Source organism: Panthera leo, chromosome E1 (assembly GCF_018350215.1).
Source record: "Panthera leo isolate Ple1 chromosome E1, P.leo_Ple1_pat1.1, whole genome shotgun sequence".
NCBI classification, from domain to species: domain Eukaryota; kingdom Metazoa; phylum Chordata; class Mammalia; order Carnivora; family Felidae; genus Panthera; species Panthera leo.
The window spans coordinates 10095001-10109008 of NC_056692.1; the positions used below are offsets into that span (position 1 = coordinate 10095001).

Consider the following 14008-nt stretch of genomic DNA (forward strand, 5'->3'; position numbering starts at 1 on the left):
AATGGAAAAAGTGGCTAGTCTATGTCTTGGTGATTCCCCAGCACCCGAGTACCTACCTATACGAAGATAGGCTTGTGTGTATCTCCTAGGGGGTTGAGGTGTGCTGTGGCCTGGACAGAGCATGGCCATTTAGAACTCTGCTGTTAATCAGCCAATTTATACAGACCAGAGATTGAGCATGTGACAGTGTAGTTTTTACTGGAAGCCCTTTTGTATAGGAGCTGGTCTAAAAAATGTGGATATATGACAAGTAGATTGATACCTCCTGACATACCGCTAGACTCTTATCTAAGACCAAATCCTAGTCATGGTTTTCTTTTGTTCACTTAATATTAGCTGAAAATCTAACACTAGAGAATAGTTTCTTTTTTTTCTTTTAATGTTTTTATTTTAGTTTTGAGAGAGAGATAGATCATGAGCAGGGAAGGGGCAGGGAGAGACACAGAATTCTGGGACACAGAATCTGAAACAGGCTTCAGGCTCTGAGCTCTCAGCACAGAGCCCGACCTGGAGCTTGAATTCGTGAACCATGAGATCATGACCTGGGCCAGAGTTGGATGCTTAACTGACTGAGCCACACAGGCGCCCCGATAATACTTTTATTAAGTGACGAGAATAGAAGAAAAGTCCAAAACTCTGAAACAGATTTTCAAAAGTCTTTTGCAAGTTAAATACTTGTTAATGGAGATAATCAATTTTGATTAACGGTAATATTCCTTAATGTTTTAGATGAGAGTGTACAAAAAAAAAATATCCATTTCTGGAAATAGCTTTTGAATAAGAGCACCTTTTTAATGTAGAATTGTGCATGAAATCTACATTCAATTTTGGTTTTGTTTACTAGGATCCATGTTCTCACAAGCTATGAAGAAATGGGTGCAAGGAAATACTGATGAGGTAAAGTCTACTTTCAGTGTAAAGAAATTCCTGTTTATAAGTGGCACTTTGTCTAAGTAAAGTTTCAGGTTTTCTCTTTCCTTAGTTCCCACGTTTAAGCAACATGGCACATCATTGCTCCCTTATCCAGGAGGTAACAAGAAAGGGTGGGCCCTTTTTAGTATCTAACAATTGCCTTGTGGGGTCAGTGCAGGATTTTTTAGTTCAGAGACTCTAGCCACTGAGAAATATCCATACCTCCAAGTTTCCATCAACCATCAGGCATCCATAGAAACAAAAAGCTCAAATGTTTCTTTCCTCACTTCTTCTGTTTGCAGAAGAGGAGGCTTGCTTTTTGACTTGTTAGTTAAGTACATTGAGAGATGTGAGTGGAAAAAGAAAAATGTTTTGATCATCTAACTTGAAAATAGTCATGATGTTGGGTACCCAGTAGCTCACCCTAGAAGACAGTGAACAAATAGCATGTTAATGTAGCATAGCCAGAGGGTGGCCCAGGTCCTATCATATACAGTTGTGTTTAGAGCACTGACAATGTAAGTCTTGACTTTTCTAATGAATAACCATTATCAACAGTTTGAAATGATTTGTTGTTGTTGTTTTAGGCCCAAGAAGAGCTAGCTTGGAAGATTGCTAAAATGATAGTCAGTGATGTTATGCAACAGGCACAATATGATCAGCCCTTAGAGAGGTCTACAAAGGTAAGAATGACCTGTGTTCTGATCTAGCTTGTATAAAAACTGGAAAGAATTAAATTCCAGATATTAAAAAAGGGCATAAGGGAGATTCTGCTTCTGCCTTTGAAGGATTAGCTGCTGTAGAAACTGCCCTCTCATCATGGACAACTAGAAAACAAACTAAGTGAAACAGCTAGTTCCAGATATTGGACAAAAGGCAGTAGAGGTCTGTAATTCTTGAAATAAGGGTAACATGGAGGTGATCTGTAGCTCACTGCCCAGAAGCAGTTTCCAAAGTGCAGGGAGGGGAGACCTTAATTGAGTTCATAGTGTTGCTGAATTAAGGAGTTAGAAGTCAAAGTTTGGATAACCTAAATTGGCTAGAAGTCATAGAGAAGAATACCAGAAAAGGAGCTTCACAGAAAGAAAGCTCCAGAGTTTCTCTCTTTATGAGAGGTCCCTTGAAGGGCTTGGCCAAATACTGATCTATACATGTATTGGGTGAAAATGCCCATGGCCATGGAAAAAATAACAGAAATTAATTCCTGAAACATGGGTTAGGAATAGGTCCCACCCCTACTAACCAAGGTCTTGTAATGGACAAGGCATTGGGTAGTTCCTCAGAAACATTATGCCTTACTGCTGGAGCTCAATTAACCCTAGAGTATGGGGCACCTGGGTGGGCTCAGTTGTTTAAGCACTGACCCTTGATTTTAGGCTCTGGTCATGATCTCATGGTTTGTGGGTTCGAGCCTGCGTTGGGTTTTGTACTGACAACACGGAGCCTGCTTGGGATTCTCTCTCTCCGCCTCTCTCTTTCTGCCCCTCTTTTGTGCGCACATGAAAGCTCTCTTTCTCTCTCAAAATAGATGAATAATCTTAAAAAAAAAAAAAAAAAAAACAAACCAGAAAGCTCTAGAGTAAAGCCCCTTAACCAAACTGAAGAGCAACCTTTGAAAGGATCAAACTGCTCTGTAAATAACAACTGCATGACAGGACAAAGGCCAGCCCGCTTTAAAGGAACACAGTAAAATTCAGTACTCAACAGTATAAAAGTAACAATGTCTGCCATCCACTGCATTACTAGGTATGCAAGGAAGCAGAAAAACTTGACCCACAATCAGAAGAAAAACATAATCTATAGAAACCATACCAAAAAAATTACTGGATACAAAAGAACTCAAGAAAAGGGGGAAAAGGAAAGAAAGAATCCATGGGACAAATAGAAGACAAAGAGCAAAATAGTAGGTTTAAGTGAAATCCTATTAGTGGTCATATTAAATGTAAATGGTCTAAATAGTTAAATTGAAAAAAATTAATAAATAGTTAAATCGGAGATTGATTAGATAATGACAGATGCTATCTGTAAGAAGCCTGCTTTAAATATAGAGACTTAAAAAGTAACAGGATGGAAAAGATATATACCATGCAGACATTAATAAAAGTAATTTGGACTGCCCATATTACTACAAGTCAGAGTAAACTTCAAAACAAGGAATATTACCAGGCACAAAGGACATTTTACATGATAAAAAGGTCAGTTGATTAAGAAGACGTCAAGAATCCTAAATGTGGGGGCACCTGGGTGGCTTAGTCAGTTAAGCGTCTGACTTTGCCTGAGGTCATGATCTCACAGTTTGTGAGTTCGAGCCCTGCGTCGGGTCTGTGCTGACAGCTCGGAGCCTGGAGCCTGCCTTGGATTCTGTGTCTCCTCTCTCTGTACCCTCCCAACTTGTGCTCAGTCTATGTCTCTCAAAAAATAAAAAACGTTAAAAAAAAAAAGAATCCTAAATGTTGCATCCAACAACAGAGCTTGAAAACACATAAAGCAAAAGCTGATAGAACTACAAGGAAAAATACACAGATCCGTAATGACTCTTGGAGATTTCAATAGCCCTGTCTCAGTAATAGAACAGTGTTTAGAAGACTCGAATAACAGTGTCAACCAACTTGACCTAAGTGACTTGTAGAAAATAATGCATCTAGCAGCGCAGAATACACATTATTTTGGCCTACATATAGAACATTGACTGAGATATACCATATTCTGGGCCATAAAACAAGTTTCAGTACATTTTGAAAGATTGAAATCCTACAATCTGTTTTCTCCTCACAAAGGAATTAAACAAGAAGTCAGAGAAAGATATGTGGAAAATTCCCCAAATATTTGGGGATTAGATAACATACTTCTAAGTTACCTATTAGTCAAAGAAGAAATCAAAATAGAGGTTAAAAATATTTTGGACTGAATTAAAATGAAAATACAGCATAGTATTTGTGGGATACTGCTAACACAGTTCTTAAAAGGAAATTTATAGCATTAAATGTTTATATTAGACAAGAAAAAAGTCTCAGTCTTCTACCTGAAACTAAAAAAATGAGTAAATTAAACCCAAAGAAAGAAGGAAATAATAAATTAAAAAGTGATTATCAATTACATAGAATACAGGCAGATAATAGAGAAGAGTCAAAAGCTGGCTCTTTATTTATTTATTTATTTTTTAATGTTTATTTATTTTTGAGACAGAGAGAGACAGAGCATGAACAGGGGAGGGTCAGAGAGAGAGGGAGACACAGAATCTGAAACAGGCTCCAGGCTCTGAGCTGTCAGCACAGAGCCCGACGCGGGGCTCGAACTCACAGACCGCGAGATCATGACCTGAGCCGAAGTCGGATGCCCAACCGACTGAGCCACCCAGGCGCCCCTAGAATTCTTTTTTAAAAAAGCAGTAACAAGTGTTAATGAGGATGTAGGAGAAAGGAATCCTTGTGCACTATTGGTGGAAACGTAAATTGGTACAGCCATTATGGGAAACAGTATGTAGGTCCCTCAAAGAACTAAAATTAAAACTATCATATAGATCTAGCAATACCACTTCTGAGTATATATTTGAAGAAAATGAAATTACTACCTCGAAAAGATATCTGCACCTCATGTTCATTGCATATTTAGAATCCTATGCAAGAATCCTAAATGTGTTACATGGAAGTAACCTAAGTGTTCATTTATGGTTGAATGGATCAAAAAGAATGAAATCCTGCCAGGGCACTTGGGTGGCTCAGTCGGTTAAGCGTCTGACTTCGGCTCAGGTCATGATCTTGTGGTTTGTGAGTTCAAGCCCTGCTTCAGGCTCTGTGCTGACAGCTCGGAGCCTGGAGCCTACTTCGGATTCTGTGTCTGCCTCTCCCCTGCTCGTGCTCTGTCACTTTCTGTCTCAAAAATAAATAAAACATTTTTTAAAAAATTAAAAAAAAAAAAAAAGAATGAAATCCTTCCGTTTGTGACGATATGGAGGGACCTTGAGGACATTTTACTAAGTGAAATAAGTCAGACCTATAGAAAGACAAATATTGTGTGATTTCACTTATATGTGGAATCTGAAAAAGTCAAACTCCTTGAAACAGCAAAAATGGTAGTTGCCAGGGACTTGGGCTGGAGGGGGTAGGGGAAATGAGGAGATGTTGGTCAGAGGGTACAAACTTCAAGTTACAAGATCGATTCGTTCTGGAGAGCTAATGTACAACATGGTGACTATAGTTAACAATAATTGTATTATTTTCTTGAAAGTTGCTAATAGAGTGTTCTTAAGTATTCTTACTATTTTTTTAAAGCTATTTATATGAGGTGATAGATGTAATAAGCACTATATATATCAAATTATCATGTTATATACTTTAAACTTAAACAGTATTATGTCCATCATAGCAATAAAATTGGAGGGTAGAGGAGAGAAATTGAATTTCCTTCCCACAAAGAAAACCCCAAGCCCAAAAAATAAAACAGAAATAATACTGATTCTAGACAAAGTTCCAGAAAATTGAAGAAGAAGTAATATTTCCCAACATAGTCTATGAGGCTAGCATTACCTTGACACTAGACAAAGACATTACAAGGAAAAAAAAACTACAGGCTAGTATCTCTCATGAGCATACATGCAAAATCCTTGACAAAAATATAAGGAAACCAATCATCAATATATAAAAAGAGTAGAACACCATGACACGTGGAGTTATCCCAGGAAAGCAGGTTTGCTCTGATATTTGAAAACCAGTTGCTGGGGCGCCTGGGTGGCGCAGTCGGTTAAGCGTCCGACTTCAGCCAGGTCACGATCTCGCGGTCCGTGAGTTCGAGCCCCGCGTCAGGCTCTGGGCTGATGGCTCAGAGCCTGGAGCCTGTTTCCGATTCTGTGTCTCCCTCTCTCTCTGCCCCTCCCCCGTTCATGCTCTGTCTCTCTCTGTCCCAAAAATAAATAAAAAAAAAAAAAATTAAAAAAAAAAAAAAATAAAAAAAAAAAAAAAAGAAAACCAGTTGCTGCTACTCATCATAAAAAGAAAAGCATATGATCATTTTAATAGATGCAGAAAAAGAATTTGACAGAATTCAGCCATTGATGACAAAACTCTCAGAAAACTAGGAACAGAACAGAACACCCTAAACCTGGTAAAACTAACAGTTAACATCATTTTTAATGGGGAAAGACTCCATGATTCTAGGAAAAAGGCAAGGACACTTGCACTGGAAGTCCTAGCCAACGCAAAAAGGCAAAGAAGAAAAGACCTATAGATTGTAAAGGAAGGAGTAAAACTGGTTTTCTTTGCAGAAGACCTCATCACTTACATAGAAATTCCTAAGGCTACTTTATCCAGTATGGTCGTGACTAGCCATGTATGCACAATACAGAACATTTCCATTATCACAGAAAGGACTGTTGGATAGTAGTATCTGAAGGAATCTACAAAAAAGCTATTAGAACTAAGGTTAGCAGTGCTAAAGGATATAAGGTTAATATACAAAAATGAAGTACATTTCTATACACTAGCAATTAACAGTTGGAAATCGAAACTTAAAAAACGATACAATCTACAGTAACATCCCAAAACATGAAATTCTTAGGAATATATTTAATGAAATATGTATAATATTTGTACATTATAAACTATAGCTGAGCAGAATTAAAGATTTAAATAAAAACAAATAAGTCATGTTTGTGAATCAAAAGATTCAGTGTTGTTAAGGAGCCATTTCTAGGGGGGATGGGTTAGATGGGTGGTGGACATTAAGGAGGGCACTTGTTGGGATGAGCATGGTGTTGCATATACATGATGAATCACTAAATTCTCCTGAAACCATTATTACACTAAATATTAACTAACTTGGATTTCAATAAATTAAAAAAAAAATTTTTAAAGGTGCTTTTTCAACCCAGGATAGTGATGGTGGTGTTTGAGGTATAACTGACATATAACATTATATTCTTTTCAGGTGTACAACATAGTGATTCAGTATTTGTGTACGTTGCAAAATGATCACCACAATAAGTCCAGTTAACATCATCAGCATACATAGTTAACAGATTTTTTTTTTTTTCTTGTGATGGGAACTTTTAAGGTCTGCTCTCTTAGCAGTTTTCAAATATGTAATACAGTATTGACTATACTCTCCATTCTGTACAAGATTATCCAAGACTACTGATAGATTCAGTACAATCACAGTAAATACCCCGGCAGGCTTTTTTGTAGAAATTGACAAGATGATTTTAAAATTTATCGGGAGATTTAAAGTAACTAGAATAGCAACAACAACAACAACCAGAAACGTGGTGGGGAGGGAGACAAATTGGAAGACTAACACTGCCTAGACACATTTACTGTAAAGCTGCATGATTAAGACAGAGGGATATTAGCATAAGGGTAGACATATAGATTGTTGGGACATGTAGAGAGTGCAGAAGTAAACCCAAATATATGAAGTCAATTGACTTTTGACATATGTGCAAGCTAATCCAATGGTAAAAAGATGGTCTTTTTAGTTTACAGTTTACAGTTACATATATATATCTATGTGGGGGTGGGGTGGGGAGCGAACCTTGTTCCTTATAGCATATACAGAATCAGCTCAAAATGGATCATAGACCTAAATGTCAGAGCTAAAAGTAAAACTCGTAGGAGAAAATCTTTGTGATTTGGGGTTAGGCAAAGATTCCTTAGATCATACTAAGCATGAGCCATAAAGGAGAAAAAGCGTTAAATTGATCTTTATCAAAAGTAGAAACTTGTACTTGTCAAGACACTGTAAAGAAAATGAAAAGGCAGGTTACAGACTGGGAAGTGATATTTGCAAAACAACTGTCTGAGAAAGGGGTTGTATCCACAATAATATAAAGAACCCTTAAACTCGATAATAAGCCCGACAATCTGGTATTTTTTAAATGGGCAAAAGGTAAACAGACATTCCACCAGAGAAGATACACAGATGGCAGATATTCACATGCAGATGTGCTCGACATGTTTAGTCATGAGAGCAATGCAAATTAAAGTCATAATGGTACACAACTACAGACCTAATGGAATGGCTAAAATAGACTGACAGGTGAAGGATGTAGAGCAGTTTGAACCCTACCATATTACTGGTGGAAATGCAAACTGCTGTAGCCACTTTGAAAAACAATTTGGCAGCTTTTTAAAAAGTGAAATATATACTAGCCAGGTATCTCCTTGGGAAACTCTGATGGCAGATTTTTTTTTTTTTTTTTTTTAATTTAAGTTTTCTTCTTGGGCTGATCATATTTCCAGAGAAAACACTAGCAGTCTCCAGCCTGGAGGATGAAGGCCAGGCTACCAAGGAGGCAAGTGGGGAAAAGCGAGGGAATTCTCATTATTCTTATTTATACCTCTCCTTAATCCCCCTCTTTTCAGGACAGAATCCTTGTACTTGGTCATGTTTGGTGTAGGTCAGCCCAGAGACCCTCGGTCTTATTCTGCTCAGAGAAGAAATCTCAGATTTTTCTGCTGAGATTGGTTTCAGGGCAGGGGCTGGTTGAGCAGAATTGCAGAATAGCTGTAGATTACTAACTTCCAAAACAGGCTTTTAAGAAATCCTTGTGTTTGCACCCAGCCCCCATTACCTTTATGAGACATACTGGTGCCACCAATTCCTGGACTTTGAGGGATTCTGCCTTGTAAATCAGGTTGCTTCTCCACTTTTTCCTCTTTCCTTTTAGGATTGAGTCTTTTGGACCAGCTAAGTCATTTACCGCTCATACATTTGCTTCCAGCTTCTGCAAGTTTGTTCTGCCTCTTCTCTCACTTTCCCCACTTGTGTGAATTTTTGTTTCTTTTTCTTTTTCTTTTTCTTTTTTTAACTGCTATTTTAGGAAGGAGTGAATTGAATGAGTGCGATCAACTCTCCATCTTTATCTGGAGGCCCACAGCTGTAATGGTTAGGAAATTCTGACTTGCCACAAGCTAATACTGTTTCTCAGTAGCTTCTCCAGCTAGTTCTAGTAGTACCGGTGAGAAGCCATGCAGGTAACCTTTAGAAAGTTGAAGGCAGCCACGTAGCGTACCCCCCAGTCCTCTCCTCAAGCCAAACATTCCCGGTTTTTTCAACAGTTTTACTTTCCCTAACTTGAGTTGATCACAGAGACTTAATGCGAGAGGAGAATATCTGCTCATGTTCATTATGAAGGCATTAAATGACTCCTCTATTATTTATGTTAGCAAAAATCAGGAATCAGAATCAAATACGTTCAGATGACACCCCGTATAACCCACAGTAGTTTGGAGGGCTTGAATTGAAATTTAGGTCCAGCATCACCCTTTCCTTGCCAACTTTTACTCCAAGCACTATCATTACCAGAGGTTGGTTTAATTTTGAACTTCACACTGAGCCATTTCACACCAAAGCTCTGTTCACTGTGGCAGATTCCATCCTTTTTTCTGTGTAAGGGTGGTAATTTTTGTCTATCTCCACTGGCTCAGTCAAACCTAAAATAACAAAGAGCAAGATAAAGGTGTATGAAGTTGTGATTCCCCATTATCGTTGATGATCAAATGTTTGACAACGTGAAAATGTTCTTTTCAACACCATTTTAGAAAGCAGGTATTTAAAATTGAGGCTTTTTATTTGAGTTGTATGTTCGGATTTTATTATCGTGTGCTTTTCATTTTTAAAATATTACGTCTATTTTGCTATATTTTGTTTTTTTTTTTGTTTTTTTTGTTTTTTTTTTTTTTTTAACGTTTATTTATTTTTGAGACAGGGAGAGACAGCATGAATGGGGGAGGGTCAGAGAGAGAGGGAGACACAGAATCAGAAACAGGCTCCAGGCTCTGAGCTGTCAGCACAGAGCCTGATGCGGGGCTCGAACTCACGGACCGCGAGATCATGACCTGAGTCGAAGTCGGATGCTTAACCGACTGAGCCACCCAGGCGCCCCTATATTTTGTTTTTTAAGCTCGCCAGCCTTCTCTTTGGCTGGCTAAGATGACCATCCTGTGTGTCCTTTAGGGATCAGCAGTGTATTGGTATGGAGAAAGTGCTGGGCTAACAGAACTTCTTCAGTCCACTTTTAGTGAACATGTGGGACCTTCTGCAAGTTGCTTTCCTTTCCAGTCCCCATTTCCTCATCAGTAGGTCAGAAAAATTGGACAAGACAGTCTCATAAGATCTCTTTCTGATTCTCATTCTATGATTATATGAATGTGAGCTGCTTCCACGAAGGAGTGCCCAGCCTCCCTCTAGCCTATGTTGATGCCTCTGTGCTCGGAATCGCCTACTCTGCGCGTGTCTATGAAACGTACTTGGGAATGTAATGTGAACTACCTCACGGCATTACTGAGTTATTTCATGTGTATCTATCCCCAAGACCTTGTCTCCCCGGGATGTTTGTTCCCTCCCCAGAGCTGTGAGTACAGGGGTCTCAGCCTCAAGATCTTGGTCTTAGGAGGCGAGGTCAGAGTTCTTTTTCTCTTTCTGAAGGTGTTGGAGTATTCTGTATTATGGCTCTCCTGATTTAGTGAATCCTCTAAGGATCGTCATTTAAGTTGTTTGGGGTTTTTCCCTGTTACAGACAGTACTTTAATGAATGTCTGTGTATAGAAGTCTTTACCCTCTCTTACAAGTATGCTATTGGGTTAATTGCTAGAAGCAGAATTACTCTGTCAAAAGGTAGATATTTCGTTCTAATAATCTGGTGCCAAAATGGAAAGATAAAAGCAAATCTGGTTGCCACTCTAGTCCTGTTAGGTAATGGTAGGGTGAGTTGCTTGACCTTTTTAAAGCTTCCATCCATTCATTCATTCATTCATTCATATGTAAATAAAGGTAGTTCTAGTATTCTGCCTCTAGTGGCTGTGGTCCAATCCTGGCTGTCCTGGATGCTGGTATATAGTAAACAGTAGGTTTTGATTCCCTTCTTAATCTGTAATAATGTCACTGGCTGTAGAAATGTACGTTACCTTCTTCTTTTTCTTTTTTTCAGCTATGACTCAAGACCTGAGATAAAGGAAATCTGCTTTTGAAAAATAAGAGAACTTTTTTCCTTTGGTTGGATTCTTCAACACAGCCAATGAAGACAAAGCACTGTATTTCTTTTCACGAATATATCACTGTTGTTCCCAAGAAAGAATGGCAGACAATCCTAGACTTCCATCCTAAGCAGAGTGACATGTAGACATTTGCTGCACATGATGTTCACACAGTGAAAGTCATAAAGAGACAAAGTGGTATTGTTTACATTACTAGAAAACTAATAGCTTTCCAATGGCAATAACCCATTTACGAAAGAATTTTAGTCCACTGGAATAGACAGGGACCACATACTGTGGGAGGCAGACAAGCGCAGAGCGGATACTCAATGCCCATTCTGTAGCGGTAACCCATCCCTAAAAGTATCATAAAGCAGGTACCAGAAGTGCTTTGCTTTGGCCTCCTAAACCAACAGGTGAGTCAGCCCCTCCGAGAGCCAGGCAGCTCAGGGAGGCAGCGTGGTGCTAGCGGGTTGTTTTCCTTCAGCGGCATTGTGCATTCGCAGAGGCATTAATTGGGGAGGAAGCCAGCTGATAGGTCATCTCAGTGGCATCGTCCTTCCCTGTGGTGACAGCATACACTTTTTACATTTTAATTGCTCCTAAAATGCAGTATACTGAAAACCAGGCTCTCCCCTGCTAACAAAAAAGAGGAGTCTCCTTTGCTTTGCGCATCAGGACCTGCTCTTCTGGAATACTCCTCCAGGTTACTTCACTTTCCCTTCAGAATACGTGTGGGAAGGAATGTACAGTAACAGCCACTCCCGTTTCCCCTGTGGTACCTTGGACAAAATGTTTGTTCCCAGACTATGCGGTTTTTGTTTTGTTTCTTCTTTTTTCTTTCTTTCTTTTTTTTTTGTAAATTAAGAATATTGACAAGCAAGGGTTGGGGGCGGGAAGAGCACCCAGCCTCGGCTGCCTCCCCCTTCTCCGCTGTGCAGTTGGTGGCCTTTTTGCTTTCTGTCTTTCGGATAGTAGGCGACCCCCTGCCTGCCCTTCCACTCAGTCAGCTACCGGGTCCGGACCTCGCCGCCGTCAGCAGGCCTGCCCCATTGGCGAGCACACTCCACTGGCCAGACGGTGCCAACACCTCCTCGCTGCACGTGACTGTTTGAGGGGAAGGAACGTTCTCTTAGGCGTTACTGCTTTTGCTCAGACTTTGCAAAAAAGAAAACAAAAAAAGATATATATATATATATATAAATATATAATTATTAATCACCTCTGTCCTTGAGAAAGTCTTGAATGAATAGAGATTTTATTCCATTGCAATATTTGATTGTATAGAGGCACACTGTTTCATCGACAGAAGAAGCAAAAGGCTGTGTATAAGTTTTTGGTACTGTGTACCACCACTGTTATTCTTCTAAAGCGAAGTATTCATGTACTTAACCCATATTCTATTTAATTGTGTTTGATTTTAAAAATATATATATATATGAATTATATTTAAAATGGTGTCAACTTTCTGCTTTCAGGGCACTCGTGGCTCTTCTCCTGAAACGTGTTGATTCTTCCAAATATTTCCGTTTGCTTTACAAAAACCCAGACACGAGCCACTCCTGGACTGAGCCCTGTGTTTGGAGTGAATGGCATAGACCTGAGGTTTTATTAGGTGTATTTGCTGTGACTAACTCGTTTTGTTCTTTTAACACAATGTTGCCATCCTTTCACTTTGCTTCAACCTTTAAGTAAGAGAAAAGCAATATAAAGGTCATAGAATAAAATGTGGTTTTGGGTGACTCTTGCTGCCTCTGCATGTTTTGGAATAACAATTTCTGTAAGACTCCAGGCTAATTTAAACTACTGCTTTTAGTTAGGAGTGTATATAGTCCTTTGTATACATTTTGTGCTTCCGAGCTAGAGACATCAGATTCTTACACAGAGAAGAGTAGCAAGTTTGAGACTTGGTTACTTTTTTCTGCCCCACCTGCTGTGGGACACAGAGGCAGATTGTGGCCTGAAGTTACTAGGCAGAGTTAATATTTGATGGGAAGTAGATCCTTGGACTTCTTTTAAAACTGGAATGGGATGCAATATAACATTGAGCACACAGTGTGCTCCAGGCTCTATGCAGCGCGCCCACAAAATATGCTGCCTCTGCAGGCTCTCATAGGTTCAAGGAATCATTTGAACCCCATCCGTATCATGTTGTTGACATCAACGCAAATCGTTAAGAAAGAAGAGGTGTTAGTAAAGCAGTGGTCCCTTCTGTAACTTACCACGTCTTCAATCACTCCTGTAAGATTTGATGAAAAGTGAAAAGCAAATGTCAACCGAGTCCAGTGATGAGTGATAAAGCAGGGAGCAACGTTTTGCCGCTTTTTCTCCTTGGGTTTCAACATTCAGTAGAGCTTTATGAAATGGAGGCAGTGTCCATTTCTGGAGCTGTGACTAGTTCAGTAAGAATTTGGAGGGGAAGGTCACTCTGGATTGCAGAAAATTACAATCTTCTTTGTTGTCTTATTTCAGTACAGCTAGCTGAGCACCTGCTGAAGCAGCTGACCTTTTCTCTCTAACGACACTGTTTGGGGGATACCCGCCTGACTCACGCTGGCATGTCTGCACACAGTGACCTTTTCCCTTTCCTCCTTCCCCCACACACCAGTTGATTAGACCAGGGTTGAACTGACCCAAACAGGCCCAAGAAAATTCTTTATCTTAACAGTTTTGCAAGGGGAAGGAGAGTGACCCTCTGGGATTGCAGCTGGTATGGGGCGCTTAGAAAGCGGGGACCCATGAGCTGCACCGCATGACAAGCAGAGAGGCTTAAAATAGAAATACAGAAACATGAGTGCGAGTGGGCCAGAGGGGCCACCCCAGTGGCCTCGAGGACTTGGCTGGCTTCTGGATCTGGTTCTCCATCTTTGCTGTGAACTCTGCTAATCCCTCAGGTATCCTTAGAATGCATTTTGGCTTTTCAAAAGTCCGTCTGAAGTGAATTTTTATTACATGCGACCAAAAGGACCTTGACTAAAGTACTGCCAGATTGTTCTAATTACTCATGATCGTGTCCTCAGTGTGTTTGCAAAGTACCACTGAATTCTGGAGCATTCTTCTTTCGTAAACCTTCCTTGGTCATTTTGTGAATTCTCAAAATGGAATCCTAAACTCATGGAGCTAAAAGA

At 39.6% G+C, this 14008-nt stretch overlaps 1 protein-coding gene across 5 annotated transcripts in view; it reads left to right on the forward strand.

Annotated features, from left to right (window-relative positions):
• The window catches only part of AKAP10 (A-kinase anchoring protein 10), an 85317-nt gene extending 72601 nt beyond the window's left edge, over positions 1–12716 (forward strand). For 4 of the 5 annotated variants that reach the window (XM_042917538.1, XM_042917536.1, XM_042917539.1 and 1 more), the window contains 3 exons: positions 845–897; positions 1500–1595; positions 10835–12348. In XM_042917538.1, the coding sequence (XP_042773472.1) occupies positions 845–897; positions 1500–1595; positions 10835–10840 (155 nt within the window). In that variant the 3' untranslated portion in view covers positions 10841–12348. The other variant, XR_006196820.1, reaches the window with a different exon arrangement.
• Positions 12717–14008: the final 1292 nt, after the last annotated feature.